General features: G+C 38.3%; 1 protein-coding gene across 3 annotated transcripts in view; it reads left to right on the top strand.

Moving 5' to 3' along the window:
- Window positions 1-25,958, top strand: part of PIK3R1 (phosphoinositide-3-kinase regulatory subunit 1) — a 62,412-nt gene that overhangs the window by 9,948 nt on the left and 26,506 nt on the right. For all 3 annotated transcript variants that reach the window (XM_058864145.1, XM_058864148.1, XM_058864146.1), the window contains exon 3: window positions 25,605-25,697. In XM_058864145.1, the coding sequence (XP_058720128.1) occupies window positions 25,605-25,697 (93 nt within the window). The remainder of the gene's footprint in view (window positions 1-25,604; window positions 25,698-25,958) is intronic.

Here is a 25,958-nt window from a genome sequence, read left to right as displayed (position 1 = left end):
GCTATAAAACAGATTTAGTGTTTTTAAAGAAAAAGCCCAAACTTCTTTTCACTCTTCTCCTGGAACAGATACAGATCAGCAAGTTACACAAAGATAATGACATGGAACGTTTGGAAACTCTTTCCTTTCACCAGCCAGGTTATGTAATATCTGACAGACATCCAAAGTGACAGAGGGTATAAAACTGTTTGTGCATGGTTTAACCAAAGGTGTTGTAGGATTTGTTTCTTTAATTTGCTATAAAGCCAGTGTAGCAATCCATTTGTGAAAATTATTTTCATTTGTGTATTGAAGAACATTAGAGTGAGTGAAAGACAGCAAACCTAAAGCCTGCATTGTGAAGAATACAGTCATCTTGCCTGATTTAGGCATATGGAAAAAGTAAATTATGGGATGAAGTAATGAGTCACTATCTCATGACAAATACAAATAGTAAATACATTTACCATTCAAGCCAGAGCCCTTGAATTCTTTCCTTTTAGAACCAGTTTAAGTCTTTGACCTGCTGCAGTTGTCAGAACTGCGTTGCAGTCATGAATTTTCACGTCAGTTGAGTTTGACTTGCACTGACTAATGGGGCAAGCTCCTGCCATAAAGCCTTGCCGATTGCTACTTCTGATCACATTTCTAGGCAAATTTCTAGCTGCCGGATAAGTGCATGCATCTGAAAACAGAATCCTTGCCACCTGCTTTATCACTGATGATTGCAAAGATTTTTGCAAGCTCCACTGAAGTGTGGTAGAGCATTTTTTTCACAGTGATAATAACGAAAAAAGCCTTTGTAAGCGCCACAGGAGGCACAGGGATAGGCTTTACAAGTACTGGTACAAACAGCACGTGGATGGAGGGCCTGGGCAAGTTCATGGTTGATGCGTGGCCCCACCTGCTGGTACAGGAGGAAGGAAGCAGGAGGGAGGAAGAACCTTTAAACCCAGCATCTTCCATGTTGCATTTTAATCCTCACAGGATAAATATTAAAGTGAGAGAGAAATTTTTTTTAAATACTACTTTAATTGAACAATATATATTCCTGTGAAAGATATATCACTTGGAGCACACAGCACCCCCTTTTAATCCTCAAAGGTGACCTTAGACTGAAAAGGCTTGTGTGACTGAAATGAATCTCTTTTCCTCGACTGTATCAATCTAATTAATCTAATAAAAATAATGCCTTCTTTTGCACTAGACTTAATTTTGCATTAAGAAGCTGAAAGAATAAGACACTCCTATTCTGATGCTTTAATGAATCTTTGTCTGTTTTGTATCATATTGATTTTAATATGCCTTTCTGTGATTACAACAGTGGCACTGTGTTGAGTGACTTTGCTTACCTTTTCTTAGCCTTCTATTACACTGATTTAGTCTGCTAATACCTTGTGCTGACATGAAAGCTGGGGCAGGTGTAAAGCATGGCAAAGGTGAATTAGCCTATACCTCTCATTGCAATAATCTTGGTCTGGTCCTGTAGCTGTGATCCAGGAACATCTGAAAAAAACCTTCTTGTTAGCAAATACTTCTTACTTAGGCTTGCATATGATAACATCAGTTCATGAGTTTCAGCAATACATGGTACTAAGTGTCTGCCAAGAATGCATCATTCAGCACCCTGAGCAAATAACTGTGCCCACTGAAATAGTTGCGTGATGCCATATATGCATCCAGATTTTCTAGTGTGAAAGAATTCTAACTGCAGCTGGCTGTGCACTGTTTCACATCTGCCTCTTACTCCAAAGCTGCTCTCCATGATGAGCAACCATGAAATCAGTCTGAGGTCTAGAATACAAAGAACTTCTTTATTTTCATAGCTAGGAATGACAAAGGGAATTACACAATATTAAAGACATGCTTATTTTAACTGGGGAGGGATGTTAAGTCCTGAGAATACTTTGGTGAGAATCTAAATACTCGGGAGAACTTAGAGAGAACTTCTGGCTTTAAAAAAACAAGTAGTAACTCTGCTTAGTATTTGCTAACCTTTGTTCACGCTTTCATCAAAATAAGTGTCTAAAATGCAATTCTATTTTGTGATGGTTTCATTAAGAGAAGGCACTTGCATAGATTTTTTGTTGGCGTTTGGATTTTGTTTGTTTTCTTTTTTTCCACTGTGTTGTAGAAATGCCAGCATCCTTGGACATTGCCTGAAATATTTTCATGAAGTGTTAGCAGGTGTAACCTTTTGTAATAATGTGACTGCTTTTTGTTCAGTCTTTTATAAATGCTGTATGTTGCAATCCACAAGAATAACACCCAGATCTTGCTCTTTATTGTCACAGGTTGACCCACTTTATAAAACAGTTTGCATGTAAGACAGCATTAAAAAATTATATTTAAGCTGATGGCTTTTCAGGTAACAAATTCCTCAAGCCAGATTTTCAAAAACACACTCCTGCCCTGATCCAGGGAAAGATGTGATTTCAAATGGTTTCTACACTTCAAAAATATCTTTTGAGACTATCTTATACTTCAGAACTACGATGTAAACCATGACATGAATGATGAAAAACTTCTTTAACGGTTCAGTTAGCTGTCAGACAATTTTGTCATACAATTCACTACTCTGTATATGCTCCTCATCATTTGCTATGTTTGAACATTTCCCAGAGGTCAGTATCTAAGATAATTTCTTCACTGGAGGTTGTGGATATTGAGGGCAAGTGAGATCTGTGTTTGGTAGGTCTAAACATGCCAGTTTCTGGCTGTGCTGGCAAATCGGTTGGTAGCATCTGGGATGAGAAGATGCTCCTGCAGAAGGGAGACCTCTTGCAGGAATGGCAGTTACTTTTAGTCCATTCAGGTTCCAGGAACATCTTGAGCAACAATTGTATCTTTTCAGTAAAATATGGCATTGATTTTTCTCTGTGGTTTTTTTTTTTTTGCCTTTTCTTTTACTTCTTTTTAGTGTCTATATTTTAGAAAAATAAAGTTAACTCTACTTTCCTTGAATGTTTTGATGCTTCCTTGTAAAACACATGCACACTTAAAGTTGTAAAGGTTGTAGCAAAAAGCCAAACTATTCCACTCAAGCACATTAGATTGGTATAATTTAAGTGGCCTCTACCTTGCTCTTTCTCCTCTGTGAGAATGCATTTGTTGGATGCAGCATGTTTGAACACACCAGTTCCGTAACCTCCTGCTCACCACCTGGGAAAGAAAGAAGAGTAACGCAACCTGAAATCTGTAGTCTCAGAGGGAATGCAGCTCTGAGCTGTTTTTTTCTGGGATAGAGTTACCACAACAACCTAGCAGGAGGCATGGCTGCACCAGGTTTGTATGTCTTGTTTACAGATATAAGAGTGGAATTTATTTGTTTGGGTTAGGAGAGAAAACTTAAGTGCTATCACCTATTTCTGCCAAGATCTCTTCATCCTGCTTGGACAACATTGGTAGATAGCGATGGAGCGCATGGAGAACTACTCTTGGCAAAGAAACTTTTGAAAAAAACTGCAAAACAATGTTTCAAAGCATGTTACTGCTTCTCTGGCAGTCTCTCTCAAAGGGAAGCCTCTTAGTTTTTGAGGTTACTTTTTTATGTCCAAGTCCTCTTTCTCATCTCTTTTTTGCTGGAGGTAGATGAAAGCACTTAAATTAGGGAATTAATGAAAGAAACCACTAATTATGTATCATGAGAGATCAGCCTGCACAGCTGTATCTGGTTTCATTATCTCTCCCTCCAGGAACATTCCAGAAATAAGCAGTTAAGGGGAAAAATTTTCAGTCTTTTTCCTATTTGCACATGGTGTTCAACACTGTGAGCACATATTCTAGTCCTAGTACTATTTTTTTCATGCAAATTCCCTTGCAATTTTTCATGTGCTGTGCTTGGATGGAGACAGGAAAATGACTGTTGTGTTTTTTACCTTGTCCTTGAATTGTCTCCTTACCAAGATGCAGCTGCTTGTCACAGGTAAGGAGCAACAGAGACCATGGCAAAACCCTCCATCATTTCCTGCTTTGCTCCTAGCTGGCTGGCACATGCATGAGAGACACCTGCCCAGATGTGGTATGCAAAGAGCTGTGAGGTGCCAGGACACCATGGGGTGCAGCCAGTTGTGATCTGTTCCTCGGCCTTTCAGTCTCTGCTGGTACATGGATCTTCTGTGAAGGCTTATTATAGGTACTTTGGAGTAAAATCTGTGCAGATATTTAAGTACAGTTTAGAATATATTCTGGCCAGTCCAAATGTACTCAATTGTCTGAAGCCAGAATAGTGTAGCTAGTCAGTAGCCTAAAAAAGCAATTTTCTTAATAATAAAAAGATTTATGGAGGCCTTTTGCTCCAGTGCAACCCAGTTCTAGGCATAAAAATTTTTCTAGTCATCCTTGTACTCTTGCCTGGCCAATTGATAGAATTTTAAGGAACACATTCTAAACAGCAAGTAGCAAAAATTTCTTCTGAAATAACAGAAAATAGGACCTTTGTTCATTGAGCAAGGGCTTCTTAAAGGCACACAGTGATGAATTCTCTTTGCTGTATTTATAATTCATTACTATTGGCTGAAAGATTAGCATGCATTCCCTGAAACTTTCATGTTTTTCTGACTTCCTCTTGGATCAAGCTTAGTGCTTACAACTATAAAAGTTTTCTGGTGGCCTGTGTAAACTTCAGCCCCCTACATGAAACGAGACATTTTCACAATCCCATTATTGTCAGGACAGTTTTTGGGGATAATATTAAACCACTGGTTGAAAAATGTTTACTACAGAGCATAAAATCTTGCTTCTTAGCAAGTTGAAAGTCTCATCTATTTTTGATATTAAAACCTTCACTGAAAAAGCTAGTGGACTGCTGGTGCCTTCCAGAGTGATTTAGGATGCAGGACTTTGAGTTGCATGAACACTTTAGCTAAAAAGGGGAAGACAGTTACCAACTGTTACGCTTTTTCTCCAGATGTTTCCTCTAAGACAAATATGTAGGGTTTTATTATGACACAGTAAGAACATGCCAATTAGACAAGATTTGTTGTTTTGTTGGGGGGTTTTTGTGTGGTGGGGTTTTTTTGGTTTTTTTCCCTTCTCAATGTCTGTTTGAACTAAATGGCCAGTCAATCAAATACAGTGGTAAAATGTCTAGTAGTTTGGATGGAACATGTCCATGCTTGTTAATGTGAGCTGCTCTCTTCTAAATAGAGTATTCAAATCCTTTATTCAAACCTCTTTTGGATGCAAACTAAAAATAAAATTATTTTAAAGTCCAGATGTTCTTGAAAATGAACACATGGTTGAGGTTTTTCTTTCTTTTTCTTCAAGGACTTGTTCATTCAAAAGCCATAGGCTACTATTCTAGTTTCCTTAAATTGGTGGCAAAACCCATCTCAACTTCAGAAGGAACAGGATTGGACCTATAGTCAAGATTTAGTAGCATTTGGAAAAATCCCATAGTTCTTACTCTTAGTTCTGTTAGGCAAAATTCCCAGTGTCTTTAGGGTTTGGAGTGCTAATCTTAGCTCTCTTTGGAAGAGATTCCAGTATATCAAAATAATAGGGTATGAATGTGCATGAAGTACTACTGATGTAAAAGAATCTGACTGTCCTTTCATAAATTTTGAATACAAGTAAGGGAAGCTGTTGCGAGCATCTCTTCTGAGGTCCTGGGCTAATTCACCCTGTTATTCATGTTTTGAGCTCATAACTTCTAGATGAATTTAAAGCCTGTTACTATTTAGTCCAAACTGCTTCCTTTAGTACATATGTAGTGTAGATTACTTAACTTTTTATTCCTTTAACATCCATTACATGGTAAGAATTGTGAATTTAGTCTTAAGATGTTTTCATTTGGGAAACTATATATATTTAATTGTATTTGTGATGACAGTATAGAAATTACTTTCACCAAGATATTTTCTTTCAATATAATCAGAACTCTTCAGTGATACATGCTAAAATTTTGCTCTAGGCTGATAGATACTTTGACAGGGTTGATATTTTCCTTAGGGCTGCATTTGGGTAACTGATGTGATGGTAATAGGAGTTTCTTATGACTGATGAAGTGATATGGTGACAGTTTTATTTGTATATTCTGTTACTGTAAAAAATTATTATATTTAAAATAAATACAGAGTTTTATCACCTTGATGTATGTGTGCATAGATAATGAGCTGCACATTATAGCAGGAAACATTAAGGTTTCAAAACTGCATCTAAAATTATGTTTATACATATAAGTACAACTTCTTTCAGTATACACCATCTGATACAATTTTTTCATTATAGAGTTGTCCCACCCTTTTTTCCACTTATTCTGGCTTTTTTGTTTTTCAAGATCTATACTGAATTAAAATTGCTTCATTCAGGTTGATCAGTTTGTGCTCTTAAGCCAGGTGTTCTTCACAGCCTTCAGCCTTCTCTCTGGAAACAGGTTTTTTCATTGATACTTCTGCTCTTTCCAATGGTATGACTAATTAGTGTTTCGTAGAACTTCATGATGACAAGTACTAAGTCATCTTTAGGACACTGTTGTAAGCAAAGGCACTATCATAGTTCCTGTAAGGAATGAGGTAAACAAAACAGTATAAAAAACCCCAAACAAACAAGCCTTCTGCTTTAAGATAGTTTAATATCTTTGTCATAGGAAGGCAGTGTAGATTTCAGTTAAAAGATGTGAACCTGGGGAGTAACTCTTAAAACCTTGGTAGTTACATTTCATTGAGATAACTAAAACTAAGAACCTGACATGCATTTACGGTTCAGATTTACAGTTTGACTCTGTAAATCTTTATTTGTCCCAAGGAGTGAGTACCATCTTCTCACTCCATGGCTGGCTTCAGTTACTATGTATTACATGTCCAAAACAATTCCTTGCAGAACCAGTCTTCCTGGCACACCTCTTCCTGCACCAGCTGGAGTAAAAATATAAGCATCAAAATCAAAATAATTGATTGAATGTGAGTGCACAGATTCAACAAATATGGTAACATAATTTAGTGTTAGCTTACTTGTTTCATGATTTTGCAAATCCAGAGTCTCAAATTCTCTGTACTTTGTTATACATGTAAAGCATGTCTCACAAGAGACATGTTTCAGTGACACATGTTTTCAGCACCTCTTACTTTAGGTTTTTTTTGTGGTGCATCTCTATTATTTTTGAGGTTTTTTTTTTTTTTTTCATTGTATCATAGTCATGATTCACAATGCAGGAATTTTTGTAAATGGTGACATTATGTAGTAAATTACCATTCTTGAAGCTAGATTTTTGTTTTTCTTATATTAATCAATAACTTGCTTCCTTGAAAAACTATTTCCTCCCATCTTAATCTTGCCGTGTGGTAAACTGCAATCTTACTAAATCAAGAGGTGTGGCAGCGCAATTTCATCCTAGTATGACAAAGTTCAAAGCTTTTCCTGGGTTACTCTGTTGCTAGCATTATACATTAGATTCCTCTTTCAGGAAACATTAGTTTAGGAAGTGGAAGTCGAGACATCAAGTGTGGATGATAGATGAGTAATGGGGGAGGTATGAAAAATACTCTTGACACCTGGAATGGTTATTCATTAACTTTCCAGACACACTAGAGACGTGGAAAGAGTGTTCTGCCATGGAGGAATCTGTGCTGTCTTGCAGGAGACCTCTCTGCCAAATTGGAGAAATTGAAGGATATACTTACTCCATACAAAGTTTTCTGCACAGCCTTTCTGTTTTCAAGTTCTTCATTTTCCATATATTTTGATGTTAATATGGAAATTGCAGGGTCATTGCATTTGAGTGTACAAACAAGACACAAAACTCTGGAGAACCATGGCGTTTGGTCTTTGAAATCTAAGTATGAATGCATACTCCTATGAAAACCCCAGATTGCAAAAATCATTTGTAGTGGGCTAGAGAGGTATTTGGCAGATTATGTGCAAGTACATACATGTGTGTTTCATTATTTGATTGCCTTAGGAGACTGGTGTTTAAGTTGGCAGATCTACTTACTAAAAGCAAAGCTCTTTGGCTGGCAGGATTACAGAATGCCTGAAGGAGAGAGTCCCAATTGCTGAGAGCAAAAGAGAGGGTACATGTAATGTGCAGAAAGCATGGGGAAGTTATAAAGTTAGCAGGAAAAAATAGACTTGAATATGGCTCCAGTTTGTTCTGTTGGGCTCAAGTTGATAGGCATGCAGAAGTAAAAGCATGAAATTCTCTTATTCCAGTATCAAGTTAATGTTCTAGAAAATACTGTATTTTCTATCATGCTAAGTATTATTTGGTTCACCTATTTGTAGCTTGTCAGAAATATTTAATCCATGCTTATTTTCTGACTCAAATTTTTTTTAAAAAGTGCAGCTTGTTTTGGGTGTTTACAGAGCACTGTCAGACTGTGACATAAGTGGCCACTATAATAGGTTCTGAAACTTTGTTCTTGTCTTTGTAAGCATGACTCAAAACTACAGTGTTGCCTCCCAGTTATATGTTAAATTTCTGCATTTAATTTTGTGATATGTAATTTATAGCTATTCTGGGACAAAAAAAAAAAAACAAAAACAAAAAAAACAACAACAAACAAACAAAAAAATTTCTCCCAACCCAGTCTTTATACATACAAGTTTTGAACAAAACTGTCCTGCAACGTTTTGGAATCAGCAGACAAACAAGTTGAATATGTGTATCTAGAGAAGTACCTGTGGCCTTGCAGTTTCTTGATGTCTTCCTTCTCAACACAGGCAACACAGATTAGCATTTTCACTTGGTCCTTTGTGTTGTTCACTCCTAGCTGAATGCCATTATAGAATAACCAGCCACTTTGCTTCGTCTCCTGAGACTTCTTGGTTTGAGAGCAGTGTTTCAAATGTGGGAAGCTGACAGGTGAAAAGCAGACTGAAGTACTGAAACAAGAAAAAGAGAAGCAGAAGGGCTGGCTCCCCTGAGAGATCAAGAAATATGCTATTTGAAAAAACCCAAACCACCAAAAAACAAAAATAACAGGGAATTTCCCTTTAAATAAGGCAACAGTTTAGATGATTGCTCATACCGATATGTCTAAATTATTTTAGAGACTACTAGTGGCACATTTACCATGAAAAACTAGAATCCTTTGAGAGCTAGCAGGTCCTGTAATGAATAGGTACCTGGTGGTAGTATAGCAGAGCTTAGGTGAGTTAGACCAGCTGTCTGCTGCATTTGCCATTTTTGAGGAGCTTTATCTTGTAAAATCCTCAGTAAAGTTCTCTGAAGTCACCACATCTGAGCTATTTAGGAGACAAGTTTTTCCAGCTTCATGTAGACGGTTTATGTGAACTATGCTTAAAAACAAGGAGTCATATGTGTTTTAGAAAAATCAGGTCAGTTTAAAATTAATGTATTCCTCTTTCTCCTGTTCTCAGCAGGGAACTGTTCTTTTGGAATGATTTTCCATCTGGGAGTCAAGTGAGATATCCTTTTTCCTTCTAGCATGGCCAACATTTAAATAAATAGATAAATAAATAAATTTGAAAAGGCGAATGAAATGAGGAAAAAATGTTCCCTTCTGCTGGGGCCAAATAAAGGTAACTGGTTCTTTCTTCTGGCAGGATGACCAAGGGATTCCTCTGGAGCACAATAATGAAAATACCATAAACGTAATACTTCCCTTCTTTCCTCTCCTTCTCTCTCTCTCTCTCTGTGTCTCCCCCCACAACCCCCGCACCACCCCACACCCAGCAGGATAGCTGGAAAACAACCAGGATATACTTGGCATTTTGGCAGAATAGTCAATTCTCAGTCCTTGCTGGCGAGTATGGAAGACCAGTCAACCCGCAGGCTTTCAGCCTCTCAATCCCCCACCCATTTCTTAGTGAGTCATAGCTAGAAGGCCTTTTCACATGTTCGATCACATCTTGTGCAACTCAGGAATGTATTTTTACTCCTTTATTGCATCCTATAAGCAGCATTCCAAGTCAACTGAGTGATTGCTGCTTTAAGCTCTGTACCTATGTGGAAACTGAGATAAATATATGGATAGATGGTGCCACTATATTTTCAGGTATGGAAGGGTTAGAAGACCAGCTAACTTTCTTGGCAGGAGCAGAAGGGTGGAAAAAACTGATTTGGATGTTTTATGTGTGTGACTTCTGGAAGATCTGTACCCTAGCAGCACTTAAATATTCAAGACATTAGATTTTCTTGTCATTCTCATGTATACACTTAGTAGTCCTCTAAGTTCAGGGATAGCATTGATCCTGTTACCCATGAATTTTCTACAAGGAAGTTGGAGGTTGTCTGCAGCACATTCCACTGTGCTGGTGTGGGTCAATGTAGGGCAGCTGCTGAGTAACAGAAGTAAGAAATGGAAGCAAGGGATCAGAATACTTCTTGGTTATCTCTTGGGTCTCTGTAGAGGACTTAAAAAGAGCTTCTGCCTTTTTCCTCCATAAAAGAGCTGCTTTTATTTGATTCAACTGAGCTAAAGATAATAGGGAATATATTGTCAGTTCTTAACCAGATTTATGTTTTTTCTAGTTTTGCCCTTCTGTAGCTTACACCTTCCAAGATCACTTACAAAATATTTCTTTCAGTTATTTCATCCTATTCTGCTCAGTCTCTCACTTCTTTTGCAGTACACCACTGGTTATCAAGAGAGAGACGTTTTTCTTTGGTTTAGACCACAAGACATTTTAACACTGTAAAGTTGTAAGGTTTCTTGGATTTGAAGTGTTTGGGTTTCCTTAGAGAGGCTTTGCCTCACTTTTGGTCTCTTTGCAAATGAATGCCCCCACTACGGACTGAAATCCAGTTCCATTCCTTCTTACCCCGACTTCAGTTATCTTTGGCTTGCAGATGGTGATGTAAAAACATAGCCAGTTTTTCATGAGCACTATCTTTGTTGTAATTTTCAATTTTCTTATATGCTTCTTAGAAACAGGTTTTACACTATATGAATGTCATAACACAGTGTGCTGGTCAGTACACAAATGATGGTGTTTTGCCAATTAGAGTCAATTAACTGGTTGGGACCCTGATGGCTTTGTAAAGGTTCATGGAATTCATTCGTCACCATAAGTGCTAAGGTGTGAATTAAAGCTACTTCATCAGTCGAGTGTGAACAAACAATGATTTATGGAAGAAAGATCTTTAGGTTCATGCATTAAGTACATGTCCTTGATATTGCATGTCATCCTTTCTGTTTAGGATCTTGGTAGTGTGAAATATATTGGCATAAGAAAATAACACTGATATTGCTATGCAGAGAAATCTCAACAGGAGTATGATATGGGTCAAAAAATATTATTACATATAGACTTAGAGTTTTCTTCTTCATCTGAAGGTAGAAAGGATGGTGGGATTACCTCTGTACATTCAACCCAGGATTTTCCAAATAATGTTACTTCTGTGTCTATGCCAAATCACCCCATAGTTTAATGGCTGTAAGGATTAACCCTGTTTTACTTTCTTATAAGACTGCCTTTCAGCTTTGCTGTATTCTGTTGCTACAGCTACGGCTCTAAGCTTTTTCTTTTTTTTTCCTTTTTTTTTTTTTTTAGAGGAGGAAACATTTGATTTGAAACACATTAGTTTTTTGAATAAAAGTCATGGTGCTGGAGAGCTGTTGCCATTGTTTGCATTTTTTTTCTGGGTGACTTCTATACACTCATTATTTTTAACTTCCTGTGTACACTTACAAATGTTTCCCATAATTCCCAAAAGATGAAGGAACGGTGTTGACTTTTATCTGTCAGCAGCTTCTGCCAGTTCTTTTATGTAAATCTTCCAGATCTAAACAGCTTGACTTCTCAAGCGTAGTAATATGCGTTATCTTTTTCTTGCAGTTGTGAAGAGCCTATTCTTTTCTTCTAGATTTCTTGTCTGTGGATAGTTTGACAGGGATTTGTTGGCATTCTTCTCCCATTAGTTTCTCTACAGCAAAAAGGTAACAAAACAAAGTATTCTTTCTGAGCAAAGCAACATACTGCCCTGAATTTTTCTGTATTATTTTCTGTATTATATTGAATAAAAAGAGAATGCTTTAAATGTGCTTCTCAAGCAGAGATACTATCACAAACCAGTGATGGCCTTGCATAAGTAACTTCATGTTACCAGAAAAAAGAAAACAGCAATAAGAAACAAGAATCCCTTAGAGATGGGACAGGTCATTCTCAACAGTGTTCTGGCAACTATGGTGTCTCACCATGTGAAGATATGTGAAGGTTCATCCACAGTCCTGTCTTGGTTACAGATGCTGCTGGAGCACCGTTTCTAACTGTCACCATTTATATTTGGAAAGGGTATTGAGGTTAGTAATCTTTGTAGGATAGCACCAGACTACTCAGAAGAAAATAGGTTTTACTTTATAAATTAAATTAAAATTAAATTAAATTAAATTTACTTTTTAAATTAAAATGGTTTGAGCACATGAGCTTGCTCTGTCTATGAAGTTTTATCGGCTAGAAGTCACTGAAATAATCTCACAATGACTTTCCACTGGTTGGCCAGAATTAAAATTTTCAAGTGCCTCTTGATATGGACCTCAGCATTCCTTCCCTTAGAAGATAGGCAACTGCTTCTCTCCTGTGTGTCAAATGTTTTCAGGAAAAAACAGATAGGTATTTCCTCTCCCACTTGCTAGGGAGAACTCAAGAACATATTGTGGACCAAAGTACTTTTACATGAGAAGCCATTCTGAGATAAGATGATAGAAAAATCAGGTTTGAAGAGGAAAAGAAACAAGAGAATGTAAGCCTTCTGCATGACCGTGTATCCTTGTACAGTCTAGATAATATTCCAGGTACTAAATTACTCCATTCTTTAGCTGAGTTTTATCCCTTGAGAGCTCTGGTCTTTGTGCACAGAAATGGGCAGTGTAATTTCATGGGGAAAATTCTATGTCATTATATGAAAAGAGATAAAAGCACAAACTGAAATTGTACATGCAGCCTTAGTTCTTAGTGGTCTTAAGTTTTGAGTGCTTGACCATGGTGGTGGTGTTGATGCTCTAACAAAACATATATAGATTTGTTTATGTGTCTGTGTAGTATAGCAAGCATCAGAGGGAGCTTTGCTGCTCATTCTTTATAGATAGAGTTTGACTGTAGCGAAAGTATTTTGTAAATATATTAACTTACATCTAGTCACTTTACAATAAATTATATTTTTAATGAATTTTCACTCTTGTTTTATTAAAAAAAAAAAGTCTAGATTGCAGAAGTTAATAGAAATCATGGCATAAATATCCTTGGGAACGATGAGGTAGTTTGTGGGAAGGCAGCTGGCACCAGTTCTAAGGGAATGCTTAGTTAATCATAATACCAGTAAGGGAGGTTTTGTTTAGAGAACTGTCAAAATTTTGTCCAATAAGGACTTCCATGTACCACTACTAAAATCTGGATGCTTGCTTAATGGCAATAATAACACTGAAGCACCAGGAACTTCAGAAGTCAAAAGATGCAGCTGCCAGTGGAATGTGCTGTTTGTCCTCACACCAGCACTATCCACACTACACTTGAACATTCAGTGTTATGTATTTCCTTTCTTGATAGCATGTATGGTTTCATGTCAAACCACTGCCAGAAGCTGAAATTGCATCTCTAAGGAGAACTGAGCAAGCCAAGTTACTCAAATTCTTGCAGATCTCAGCTCTTTCCTAGTCCTGGAACAGCAATCCTGAAGGAAGAGGAGGGAATATAACAAGCCTCACTTCATGAAAAAGGCAGTTTTGCACTTCATTGGTTCAGCTATTTGGTTGATCCTGTCCTGTTCCTTCCTTTTCTGTCTTCTCTGTCATCATCTCCTTGCATGTGGGGATGCAGTAACTTGGTACCTACATCACAGCTTACCTCTCATCTGCTAGTACCTCTGTGACTGAAAACTGCTGGCAGGGAGCCTGCAGATGTCAACAAGACATGAAAAACAGGTGTTGGCTTATTAAAATATTTTTTTCTCTGTCATTGGAATCATGCACTGAAATCCATGCTGGCTTGTTCTATTTAGAGACATTAACCTGTGCTTCCATTTAAAGTGATGCTTGTAGAGAGTGTGAGAACACTACTACTGCTTTGCTTCTGCATGTCACACAGGGCTTGGGTTGATCCCTGAGAGTGAAGGGTAAGAAAGATTTACTTGCCAGTTTACCACGCCTGAGAAAAGCATGGGAAGCCTCAAGCTATGCCAGTGCTCCAGACCACGTGAGGGAGGTGAGATGTGCCTCTCCTGGTAGCCAGCAGTGTGAAAGTCTCAGTGCTAGCCCGCTTGGGTTTCAGCTCCAGCTATGTCTATCCTGATCCACACTATTCTCCTCAGCTTTCTGAGTGCCCCCTCTACCTAGAACCAGAAAGATATTTTTAGTACATTCTTGCTTATTTCTTATTTTATTCTTTCTGTTTATCTCACAGATCCTTGAAAGAAGAGTTGAATAAGCAGGTGGTTTTCCCATCTCTTCCTTGCTTTTTCGGGGAGGGAGTTTCTTTTGCAAAACTATGTATGCATTATGTATGGCATTACAATGCAGTGTACTTCATGCCAGAACATTTTACTTAGTTAATTTTTTCCCCTCAGGATAGTACTGCTCATGTTTTCAGATCATGCTAATAATAGTCGTAAATAGTTGCAGCCATTAAATTCAGTTCTGTTTGGAAGAAGAGTATTGCAAAAGCTCACCCATAGAGGGAAGCAGAATACTGTTTTAACTACAGGCTGCTTTTAAAAAATTATCCATGCTTCAGATGAAGCCAACAAAGAACATCTGTTGTCTTAATTATAGCTTCTATTTCTAAGAAGTATGTTCTGTAGCAGATGAGAAAAGTGTCTGACAGCTCATAATTCATAAAGTTATTGAGGTTTCATCTGATAGAATATTATGTACAGAATTCCTTCCCAGTACAGACATTATCACTTCCCTTTCAACTGATGATAGAAACAGGGCTTTATGAAATATTAAATTAATAAGTGTGAAACATGATTATAAGCCACTATTGAAAGTACTAAACTGTTATAAAGGAATATAGTTCTCTATACTATGTTGCTTGGTGGTTTTGTTTTTCTGCTTATATCTGCAACTAAACTTTCCTCAAGCCAGACACAATCTCTTTGTTCTTTCTGTCCCTACTTTAGTTTTGCTTTGTCCTAGAGGAATTCTTAGTTGATTGATGTAGCAGCTCTAGGACAAGTATTCAATTTCATGACAGAGAAGGGTAAAAAGATCCTGTATTTCTTTCAGAGAATTGGTATCTTATTAAGTAAGACTTTCAATATCAAATCAGCTTTTTTTCTGCCTGGTCCTGCCATCTATTCAATATGGATTATTTTCTTGTTTCACCCCTTTTCACATAGTTGCCCCTTGTTCTTTTTAGCCCTGAGAGTGCAGCTGGCACAACTTCTTAAACTGGGATGAAGAGAGGAATTAGTTCTCCTGGCCCCCAAAATTCCCTGCATAGTCACCATGCACATGATACTTTATCAACCAGAGCATTGCTTGTGTGTGTGTTGATAACCCTGGGAAGTATCTAGGCAAAGTATTTTATTGGTCTCAGTTACAGAACTGATTTATGCAGGTAGCTGTGTCTTTTTGACATAGTATATGTAACTAGGATAAAATGAAGTAACATTTGGTTTTTATTCTGACCCTCTTAGATCCATTGGGTTGGACTATAAATTGCCCAATCTTAATACACGTGTTTGCCCCTCTGAAAAAATAACTGCCTTATTCTGTTAAGTGTCACAATATTATGACAAGTTTTTTTCTATAAAAGTTGGTTTGCGATCCCTTTTTCAAGTGTATTGGCTATGTTGTTAGTACTTGTCTTACACAGGAGAATCTGGAGATGTTTGCTTTGTTTTGGGCAGTAAACTGGGACTGACAAGTCAGTAGATCATGCTCATGAGAACTGCTGTTGTCATCCTCTTAGAATAAGCCCCTTGGATAAGTTGTTGTCACTCGTTGTTACTGATGTAGGATCACAGCAGAACTATGATTGCTTTACAAAGATATTTGAAGTCTGAAAGTGTATTGTCAGAATACTGTTTTGCTGTGAGAGTTAAATGTTGCCATTGAGATGCCCTCGAAAGGCTTTATTCAGTTGTGCTTTACTCAGGTGTTGCTCTACTGAAGAAGAGTAAAAAGAGGAATGACAGCAGATGTAATAAACTATTTTCTCAGTACAGATCTGTATTTCCTGGCTAAAATCTAAAGTGTTCTCTTAACAGGGAACATGTAAATCAAATTACCACTTTGTCCTTCAGTTCATACCCAACACCTGTTGGCCAGTAGTGGAAGCAGACTGTCCTGAGTACAATAATATTCAAGGATTATAAAATAGTAGTAGTTTCATTCAGCTTTCCAGTTGTGCCCCAGTAATTTAAAGTCACCAGCAGGCATCATTTCCGTATGTCTTTTCAGAGCTGTGGGGTTATTCATATCACAATAAATCCTGAGTCTCAGACATTTTTTTGCCTCCATATAAATGGACTTCTTCTGAGCCCAAAGGCTCGCAGTGTTGGTGGGCATGACCATTTATTTTTCTAGTGCTGTAGTACTCTTCACCTGTCTTCAGGTCTCCTAAATATAGTCTTCTCTACTGCCAAGGCTTCTGTGATATTCTGACTCTGCAGCCTGCCCCACTGATGAAATCTCACAAAAGTAAGAGACAAGTAATAGTTGGCAGGCTTATCAAGCCACTTGTAATGATGTGTCAAATTCATGGAAGCTTTAATCTCTTTCATATTTTTCCATCAATGGTGTTGTGTTTTAAAATCTTTCTAATGAAACCAGTACTGGAGAAAGTGGTTGAGCCCTGAGCACCTCTTCTTCCTGACACTTTAGATGGTGCTTTCAGCCTCTAGTAGCATTTAACTATAGCCAAACTAAATCATCTCTGTAGAGGCTAAGAAGGGGTATTCTCCACCAACAGTTGCAGCTGAATTTACTATCTATTGCAGTCCTTGATTTATTTGAGTCACACAGTAACACTGACTTTCTCTTCACCCTCACCATTTTGTCTTTCATCTTTGTCCAGTTAAAATCTTTTGCTGATGGTAGCTGGGGAGTTCTGAACAGTTCTTCTGGTAAATACCATTAGGTTATCTGAAAATGCAAATGTCAAGGCAAAGTTGAGCCCTGCAAATCTCAGAGTGAGTTGGTCTTTGGTATTTAATTGTAGTACGAGACTTATCCTTTGTGTTAGCCTGAGACTTAACCCAAAGCACAGATCTCTATGGAAAATTTTTCTAGTTAGAGTTTAGGTTTTTTTTAGTCTTTCATACTGTTGTACTGAAACTTTTTGCAGGAACTCACTACTTTTTAAGACTGTTAAGAAACATACAGTGGATCACAGAATTCCCACTCATTAAGAGTTAAGAGTTTTTTGTCAGTAAGGCTTCTTTCACTCTGATGTATTGTGAGGCTCATGTGGCCTTTTCTTCTCCAGCTGATTACAGCAGGTGCTGAGAGGGCTGCCATGGCTGAGGCTCAGCATCTGTACCAGCTTCCACCACAGGGCCATGAGAAGCTTCAGGCTGCATCATCATCTGTGTGATGATGTACTTCCTAGTGCTTTCCACTTTTCCAGAGTCTGAACTTGTGTTTCCGCAGGCATGGCTTTTAGTGTGCTCCCAGCCCAATCTCCTCAAGCTCCGCTGTCTGTGATATGGGGGTCACTAGCAGCCAGCACCCTGGAGGAGAACATGGGATAGCTCAATACATGCCAGTGCCTGAAAGGCCCTGCAGAACTGCCAAACTATCCTCATTTCCAATGCATCTTCATTGGAATTCCACATTGTATACTGATAAGCTTTTGAATTCAGACATTATGAATCCTTATTGAGATGCAGATTCTGTTTCAAGGAAGACAAGGGGTAATAGTGGAACAGTGTTTGAATTCCATTTCCCATACCTAGTAGAGTACATAACTGCTGAAATAATAGTATTTCAATAAAGAAAGCTCCAGTATTTCCCAGAATTTTCAATAGCAAGCATGCGTGTTGAACTATGTAGAAAGCTGATAATGCATTATACCGATGGTGCTGCTGGCCAAAGTATTTTAGGTGCTTAAGCAGTCGTCATTTCTTTACAGTTTGTTGTCTAATCTTGTTGGAGCATTATCACAACTTGCTTGACCATGATCCTCATCTTTGCATTTCTTCTTCTGAATTAATTAATATGCTTATGTTTAATATAGCTGATTTAAGTACTGGTAAAACCTTTCATGTCTGGAGTTATTGTGTGATTTTCAAACAAGGACGTGTGTAAAGTTATAGAAAATCATTATGTTAGTGGATACAACTGCATGCATAAAGAGTATGTCTGCATGCATCATAAGTATTATGAGCATCTTAAGACCTGAGCTCTCAAATAATATTTAAAGTCTATTAAAACAGACTTTCATATAGAACTGTGTTGTCATCAAAAGCAAAATATGTGCACAAACTTTAATGCCATTTCTGGAAAAATAAGAGCATTCATGGAGTAATGTTTACTCAAACTTAAATTCAAGTAGTGTTAGTCTATAAATATTTAGAAATTAAAATCCCTTTCATGGTATGTACTGTACATTTTAAGATGTTTTATTATATATGTTTTTCAATTTCATTCTTCTTCTAGCAGTAATGTAATATATATCTCTGAAGCATCTGAAGCCAAATTGCAGCTTTAAATTTCCACTTGTCATTGCCAGGTACTAACTCTATATCTTTTTACTGAGAACCCTTCCAAAAGGTGCAGCTGTGTGCTGGTTTCATCTTGCACTTTGTAGCTGTGCTGGCAACCCTTGAATGTAAGGTATGCTCTCATCTCCCACACACTGCCATTGCCTTAGAGCTGTTCAGTCCTGTCTGTAATAGGAAGAGGGAAGAGTTTGCAGATTGGAGAGAACCCTTGATTTGTGGTTCATCTCACTGGTTCTTACTGTGGCAAGGTAAAAGTGGAGCTTGTGGAAAATCCAGCTTTATGAAGTGTCATCAGAAGCTTCTGTACTATCTGGAGACCCACTGCTAGACCTAGAAGGAAGACAGTTTTGAGAACTATTATATTTTGGAGACCCTGCGATTAAGGAAATAAAAAAAATAACAAAACAGAGGCATTTGGGACAAAATATTGTTTTAAATACTTTAAATTGCTTTACTGCTTTAAATGAAAACCTGATATGGGATTTTAGCAAAGGGATCTACATCCTTTAGAGTGGGTTTAAATCCTTTAAAGTGAGTTTGGTTCTTCAAACATCTTTGCTGCCCTAGAGTGTTCTTCAAAGGAAAAGACTACTTTGAAATCAGGTACTAAATGCAGGTTGCATGTGAAGTTTTCTTTCCAGTTACCTTTTACTAAAACTGACCTATATAAAAGGTTTTCCTTTCCCACTGCAAATCTTAACATGCATCCTGGGTTTTCTCCTGGTACACCTAATCTAGAATCAGGACTTCTTTAATCATAACTTGTATTCTGGCTCATACAGTTAAAAAAAACTCCAAAAAAAAAAACCAAACCAACCGAAAAAAAAAAACCAAACCCCAAACAAAACAACCTGGAAATTAGGTGTACTTTTCTTCAGTTTAGCTTCTGATATTTCCACTCAGCATTTTGAAACTGAAGTGCAGAATTCCCAAATTGGGCTGCCTTCTCTATAAACGTAATAAAGTGACTTCAGTTCTTTCAGTACTGTTAAGTTTTTTGGGCTTTGTTTTTCTGACTACCTGGTCTTGTGAAGCCTTTCACCTTTAAATGAACATAATTTTCTATTTTGTGCAAAAGTTAGGAAATTTGACTCAAAAGTCAGTATGCATTAATATTATGCATTAATTATATTGAAGGTGACACAATGAGTAGGAAGTCCTAGAACAGGTGGGAGGTTAAATTATTTTAATTTGTTCATGCTATCTTCAGCATGCTGATGAAGTGAATGTTTTTCTTCTGCATTGCTGAGCATTGTAACTGAGCATTGTTGCTGATAACTGCAGGTTTTGGACCTGCCATTGTGTATCTCTCTCTTGTTAGTGTCTTTTTGCTATAGAGCTTATAAGAGAGGTGAATATCCTGAGTTTTCAGTCAAATATGCAAGTATTTTACAGACTATGTATTTATGGAACAAATTGTCATTCACTTGAAGTCTCATGTCATATCTAAAAGTTCAGCAATGTCTTTGGGTACATAAGTTTCCAGTTTTGAAAAGGAATGGGATGAAGCAAGGAAGAGACATCAGAAATCCTCTGTACTCTTAAAATGCATATTTTAGGCTAATAGAGAAGTTTTGGAAACTCTTCATTTGAAGCAATTTGGTATTTTCTTTTCATATTCATGTTTTGTAGATATGTTACAGATTTTGTGTAAATATAAAGGGAAATGCATAGCTTCCAAAAGGCTTTCACTTTAACTAAGAACATTATTGATAAATACTCTACAACAAAGATATTAAAATTGAGATGAAAAACATGAAGCATCAAAAAGGCTGCAGGAAGAGGCCCTCTCTGCTTAGGTAATTTAGGTAAAGTCTACACCACCCCAATCCTAATGTCCCACGCAGACAAACTGTTTTCTGTATTGTCTTGTCTTCACCTTGCGAGGGGCTTCTTCCCAAGCTGACATACTCCCCTGATGCTCTTCACTTTGCTTGGACTTCATTCCTCGTGTAGAAAGTGTACATCAGTGGAAATTGGAATTATTTTTCTAAATGCACCTTGCTGATAGATACTTGTTGATGTCTTGCCATCAATTCAAGGCACAATTTGGTTAATGGAAGAAAGCACTGTGGTACTTATTAGCCCGGATGGGCTGTCCCTTAGCTGCCAAGCTGTCACTTGATAAGGCTGAACTGTCTGTCAGTTTTGACTTCAATCCTCTGTCTCAGTTTATCCTTCTTTGTCTCTTTTCCTCTGTTTCAATTTAGACTGCTGACTGTGGCTGCATGCTGCCTCCATCTGGAATTAGATGAGCATCTTTGTTCAGAGATTATGCAATTTTCTTAATTTTATGAAAGAGGGATAAATTTAATGTAACTAGCTCCCTAAGGGATCAGAAAGTTACTTTCATAGGTAAAAATATGTAAAGGTTATATAAAGGTTAAGGCTTTAGCATTCTCTTGAGTCTATTAGTATCTCACAGTCTGAGTATTTTCATAGCATACCCTTTGATATTACTCTAATCTTGTATTTATTTTATTTATTTTATTTGATATTACTCTTATCTTTTATTTATTATTTCAATAAATTTGTCCATATCATAAGATAGACATGGAGTTTGGAGTTGAAAAGAACTATTTGATTTTAATATTACAAATCTGTTGGTCTGTATTTCCGTATGCCTCAGCAGAAGCTGCTTAGAGTGCAGCATTTTCCACTTGAGCCCATCTTGTGTTGTTGAAACAGATTTAAAGTCAAATCTGAAAGTGATTTGAAGATGGAAAGAGTTGAAAAGTCCATTTGCTCCTTGAGTAGCTTGTTCTGCATTAATACACCTATATAATGTGCTTCCATTGAACATAGCTTTTAATCAGAGTGTTATACTAAGTCAATTATCTGACAGAATTTTGGAGTTTATTATGTCTACTCATTAGCCTTTTTCAGCTCACAGAGATGCCACTAAGGAAAGAACCTATCCTCTAAAAAGCTGTGCAGATGATTCTTAGTTACAGTGCTGCTTGTCGTCTTTTATTGCATTATATGAGCCTAGTTTTAAGTTTTTCTTTATTTTTCCCAGGACCTATAATGACACTAGCATATGTGCATGTTACTTGTCCTTTCAGAGTGGAGGTTGGGTATTAGAACTCTTTAGATCTGTGGGAATTGCTCTGATTTTCCTCAAGTCATTAAAAAACAGCAGGCCAGATTTGCATAGGCAATCCTTTTGAAACTCTGAATAGTTATCTTCTGGGCCTCCTAAGTTAAACTGTTACAACTAACAGATGCTTTTCTAATATCCTCAGTTATGAATAGGTTAGAAAGTATTTCTGTCATTATGTTACCATAATTTCTCTTCTTTTTGCGAGTACGCTTCACTTCCATTACTACTATTGTCTTTCATCTCACTCCTCATCTATCTACACTTCCAAACTTCTGTCCTTTCCTTGCTCTCTTACTGTTTTTCAAATTTGTGTTGGTTTTGACTGGAGTATAAGTAATTTTCTTGTTAGTAGCTATCATGGGACTGCATTTCAGATTCATGCTGGAAACAATGCTAATAGCACAGGGATGTTTTAATTATTGCTGAGTGGGGCTTATATAGTGTAAAGGCCTTTTCTGCTTCAGACCCCTCCTCACAAGTGAGGAGACAGGGGATGCACAAGAAGTTGAGAGGGGGCACAGCCAGGACAGCTGCCCACAACTGATACAGAGACATTCCATACCACCAAGCACTGTTCTCAGCAGTAAATCTGGGGGAAGAATAAGAATGTGGGAGATGTACAAAGTGATGGTGTTTGCCTTTCCAAGTTGCCATTACCCAGTGATGAAACCCTGCTCTTCTGGAAATGGCATCTGCCTGCCCATGGGAAGCACTGAATTAATACTTTGATTTGCTTTGCTTTTGTGTGTGGCTTTTGCTTTCCCTATTAAACTATCTAAACCTCAATCCACTAAATTTCTCACTTTTACCCTTCTGAGTCTCACCCCTATCCCACCAGAAGATTGTGCCTGAGCATTAGTGTGGGACTTCATTGCTAGCTGGGGTTAAACCACAGGAAAATTGTTTGCATTTTTATGAAGTTATGTAATCTTAAATAGGGTGAATTGCCAGCCAAAATTGTCTGCTATCTCTTTATCAGTTGATATATATTGCATTTTTTTGGCTATCTCAAAATTTTTCATAAAAAACTCTCTGTTCATAATTTTGTGGGTTTTTTTTTTTTCCTTCTACTTAGTTATCATCATAATCATTTTGTTTCAGTCTTCTGAAAATAGGGGCAGAGGGTGTGCCTATATGTATTTGTATATATCTATAAATCACCTTTGTGTATGTGTGTTCAAGAACTGCTCTCTGTTTGTCCATAGTGAGTTTAATTGAGCAGAGATCACTGTTGCTTAGGCAACTGGCAATTTTTACTTCAGTGATTAATTCGGTGAAAAAGAGGATGTATCATCTTTGGAAAGAGGGTCAGGTCTCTCAGGAAGTATTTAGGGGGGTTGCTAGGGCATGTAGGAAAAAAAATAAGGGCAAAACTCAGTTTGAACATCATTTGGCAACTTTTGATAAGGATAATATAAAATGTTTTTATAAATATATTAGTGGTGAAAGTAAGGGTAAGATCAGCCTTTGTTCTCTACTGGATGCGGGAGGGAATTTAGTAACTGCAGATAAGGAGAAGGTGGAGGTGCCTAACGCCTTCTTTACCTCAATCTTTAGTGGGAAGATGGCTTGTCCTTAGGACAACTGTCCTCTTGGGCTGGTAGATGGTGGCAGGGAGCAGAATGGTCCCCCCATTATCCAAGAGGAGGCAGTCAGAGACCTGCTGAGCCACTTGGATGTTCATAAATCTATGGGAGCAGATGGGGTCCATCCCAGGGTGAGGAGGAACTGGCAGATGAGCTCGTGAAGCTGCTCTCCATCATTTACCAGCAGTCCTGGCTGACTGGTGAGGTTCCAGATGACTGGAAGCTGGCCAATGTGATGCCCTTTCACAAAAAGGGTGGGAATGAGGATCCTGGTAATTACAGGCCAGTCAGCCTGACCTCAGTACCCAGTAAGGTGATGGAACAATTTACACTGAGTGTCATCACACAGCACTTACAGGATGGCCAGGGGATCAGACCCAGCCAGCATGGCTTTAGGAGAGACAGGTCATGTTTGACCAACCTGATCTCGTTCTATGACCAGGTGACTCACGTGGTGGATGCAGGAAAGGCTGTGGATGTGTCTATTTGGACTTTAACACTGTCTGCCACAGCACACTCCTGGAACAGCTGGCAGCCCACAGCTTGGACAGGAGCACTCTGTGCTGGGTTAGGAACTGGCTGGATGGCCGGGCCCAGAGAGTGGTGGTGAACAGTGCTGCACCCAGCTGGGGGCCAGGCACCAGTGATGTCCCTCAGGGGTCTGTGCTGAGGCCAGTCCTGTTCAATATTTTTATTGATGATCTGGATGAGAGTATTGAGTCTCTCATTAGTAAATTTGCAGATGACACTAAGCTGGGAGTGTGTGTCAATCTGTTGGAAGGTAGGAGGGCTCTGCACAGAGACCCGGAACGGTTGGAAGGATGGGCAGTCCAGTGGGATGAAGTTTAATAAGTCCAAGTGCCAAGTCCTGCATTTTGGGCACAAAAACCCCCTTCAATGTTATAAGCTGGGGACAGTGTGGCTGGGCCCAGGCAGAAAGGGCCCTAGGAGTACTGGTGACAGTGGCTGAACATGAGCCAGCAGTGTGCCCAGGTGGCCAAGAGGCCAAATGGCCCCTGGAATAGTGTGGCCAGCAGGAGCAGGGGGGTCATTCTCCTCCTGTACTTGGCACTGGTGAGGTCACACCTGGAGTTCTGTGTCCAGTTCTGGGCTCTCAGTTCAGGAAGGACATTGAGATGCTTGAGCGCGTTCAGAGGCAACGAGCTGGTGAGGGGCTGGGAACACAAACCCTGTGAGGAACAGGGTCCCTGTGAGGGAGTTTAGCCTGGAGAAAAGGAGACTCAGAGGTAACCTTATCACTCTCTACAACTCCCTGAAAGGTGGTTGTGGTCAGGTGGGGGTGTCTCTTTATCCAGGCAGCAACTGGCAGAACAAGAGGACACAGTCTTAAGCTGCGCCAAGGGAGATATAGTTTGGATATTAGGAAAAAGCTTTTCACAGAAAGGGTAATAAAGTATTGCAATGGTCTGCCCGGGGAGGTGGTGGAGTCACCATCCCTGGATGTATTTAAAAAAAGACTGGATGTGGCACTCGCTGCCATGGTTTAGGGCTGGGTTGGACTTGATGGTTGGGAAGGTGTCTTCCAACCTAGTGATTCTGTGATTCTGTAATCTTTGTTTATCAATCACAGTCCATCAAACTATGCCAGATGTTTCTTTATGTAAACATTCTTTTTTCCATGTGTTAAACAGGACCAGTCTGAAACTTTTGAATTACTGTTTTGTAATTACAAAATTTGTCTAATTACAAAAACTGTGTAATTAGAGATAGATCTTTCCTCACAGAGCTAGAACATACCTTTAGAGAGTATGTTCTCTCCATGAAGAAACTAGATTGTATGAAAACTGACTTTGTATAAAACCTGTGTGCAGTTTTGTTTGAATTTGCAAAGTGTCCCTTTCCAATTATACTATTTATTGCTAACCAGTCCATGTAGAAAAGAAAATTCTTGCTTCAAGTAAATGATACTGTTAATAGTATGATGCTTGAAAATTGAAATGCATAGAAGTTACTGAGCTTGTGTATGAGTGTGAAATACTTTTTTCTACTGATGTTTCAGGCCTTTGCCTCAGCCTGTTTTACTCAGGAGACAAGGCACTCCCAGACAGTTACGTGCTTAACTCCTTCACTTGGTGCACAGTGTATGTAAATATCTCAGACTGCAAGATTTCTTCTTTCCTTACTTGCATTGTATTTCTGCACATCCATAGGCTGCAAACTTTTATTGTGTTTCCTTTTCCTAGGCAATATGGGGTGTGAATCCAGTACTGAGGTGTCCCTGAAAGAAAATGCTATAAAAAATGCAATTGTCATAATTTTTATTAACTGGTTGCATGTCACGATTTTCATAAAAGTAATTGCATTCATCTGCAGTTTGGCTTATTTTTTTTTAATTTTTTTTTTACAGCTTTTTCACTCCCAGACCTTACAGAGCAGTTCACACCTCCTGATGTTGCTCCACCAATTCTTGTCAAGATAGTGGAGACAATTGAAAAGAAAGGTAGGCTGAAGATCTTCCAAAGTTTTTTGGTGCTTATGTGAACCAAGACTGCAGAATTGTATCCAGAGCTGCTATGTCCTCTATCTAGAGCTGATAGTGCATCACATTACTTAACATCCAAAATAATCTCCTTTAAGGTTTGTTGCACTGGTTTCTGCTCATTAGAGGCTATTTGGACTGTAGGAGCAAAACCAAAGCTTGCCTCAAATGCCATTTAATAATTATTGGAAGGTAAGGGAGAGGGTTTGGTATTGTTTTGTT

The sequence above is a fragment of the Poecile atricapillus genome, chromosome Z, assembly GCF_030490865.1.
Source record: "Poecile atricapillus isolate bPoeAtr1 chromosome Z, bPoeAtr1.hap1, whole genome shotgun sequence".
NCBI classification, from domain to species: Eukaryota; Metazoa; Chordata; class Aves; order Passeriformes; family Paridae; genus Poecile; species Poecile atricapillus.
Note: the sequence above shows the minus strand (reverse complement) of the source record. Positions and strands in the feature narration are given on the sequence as shown.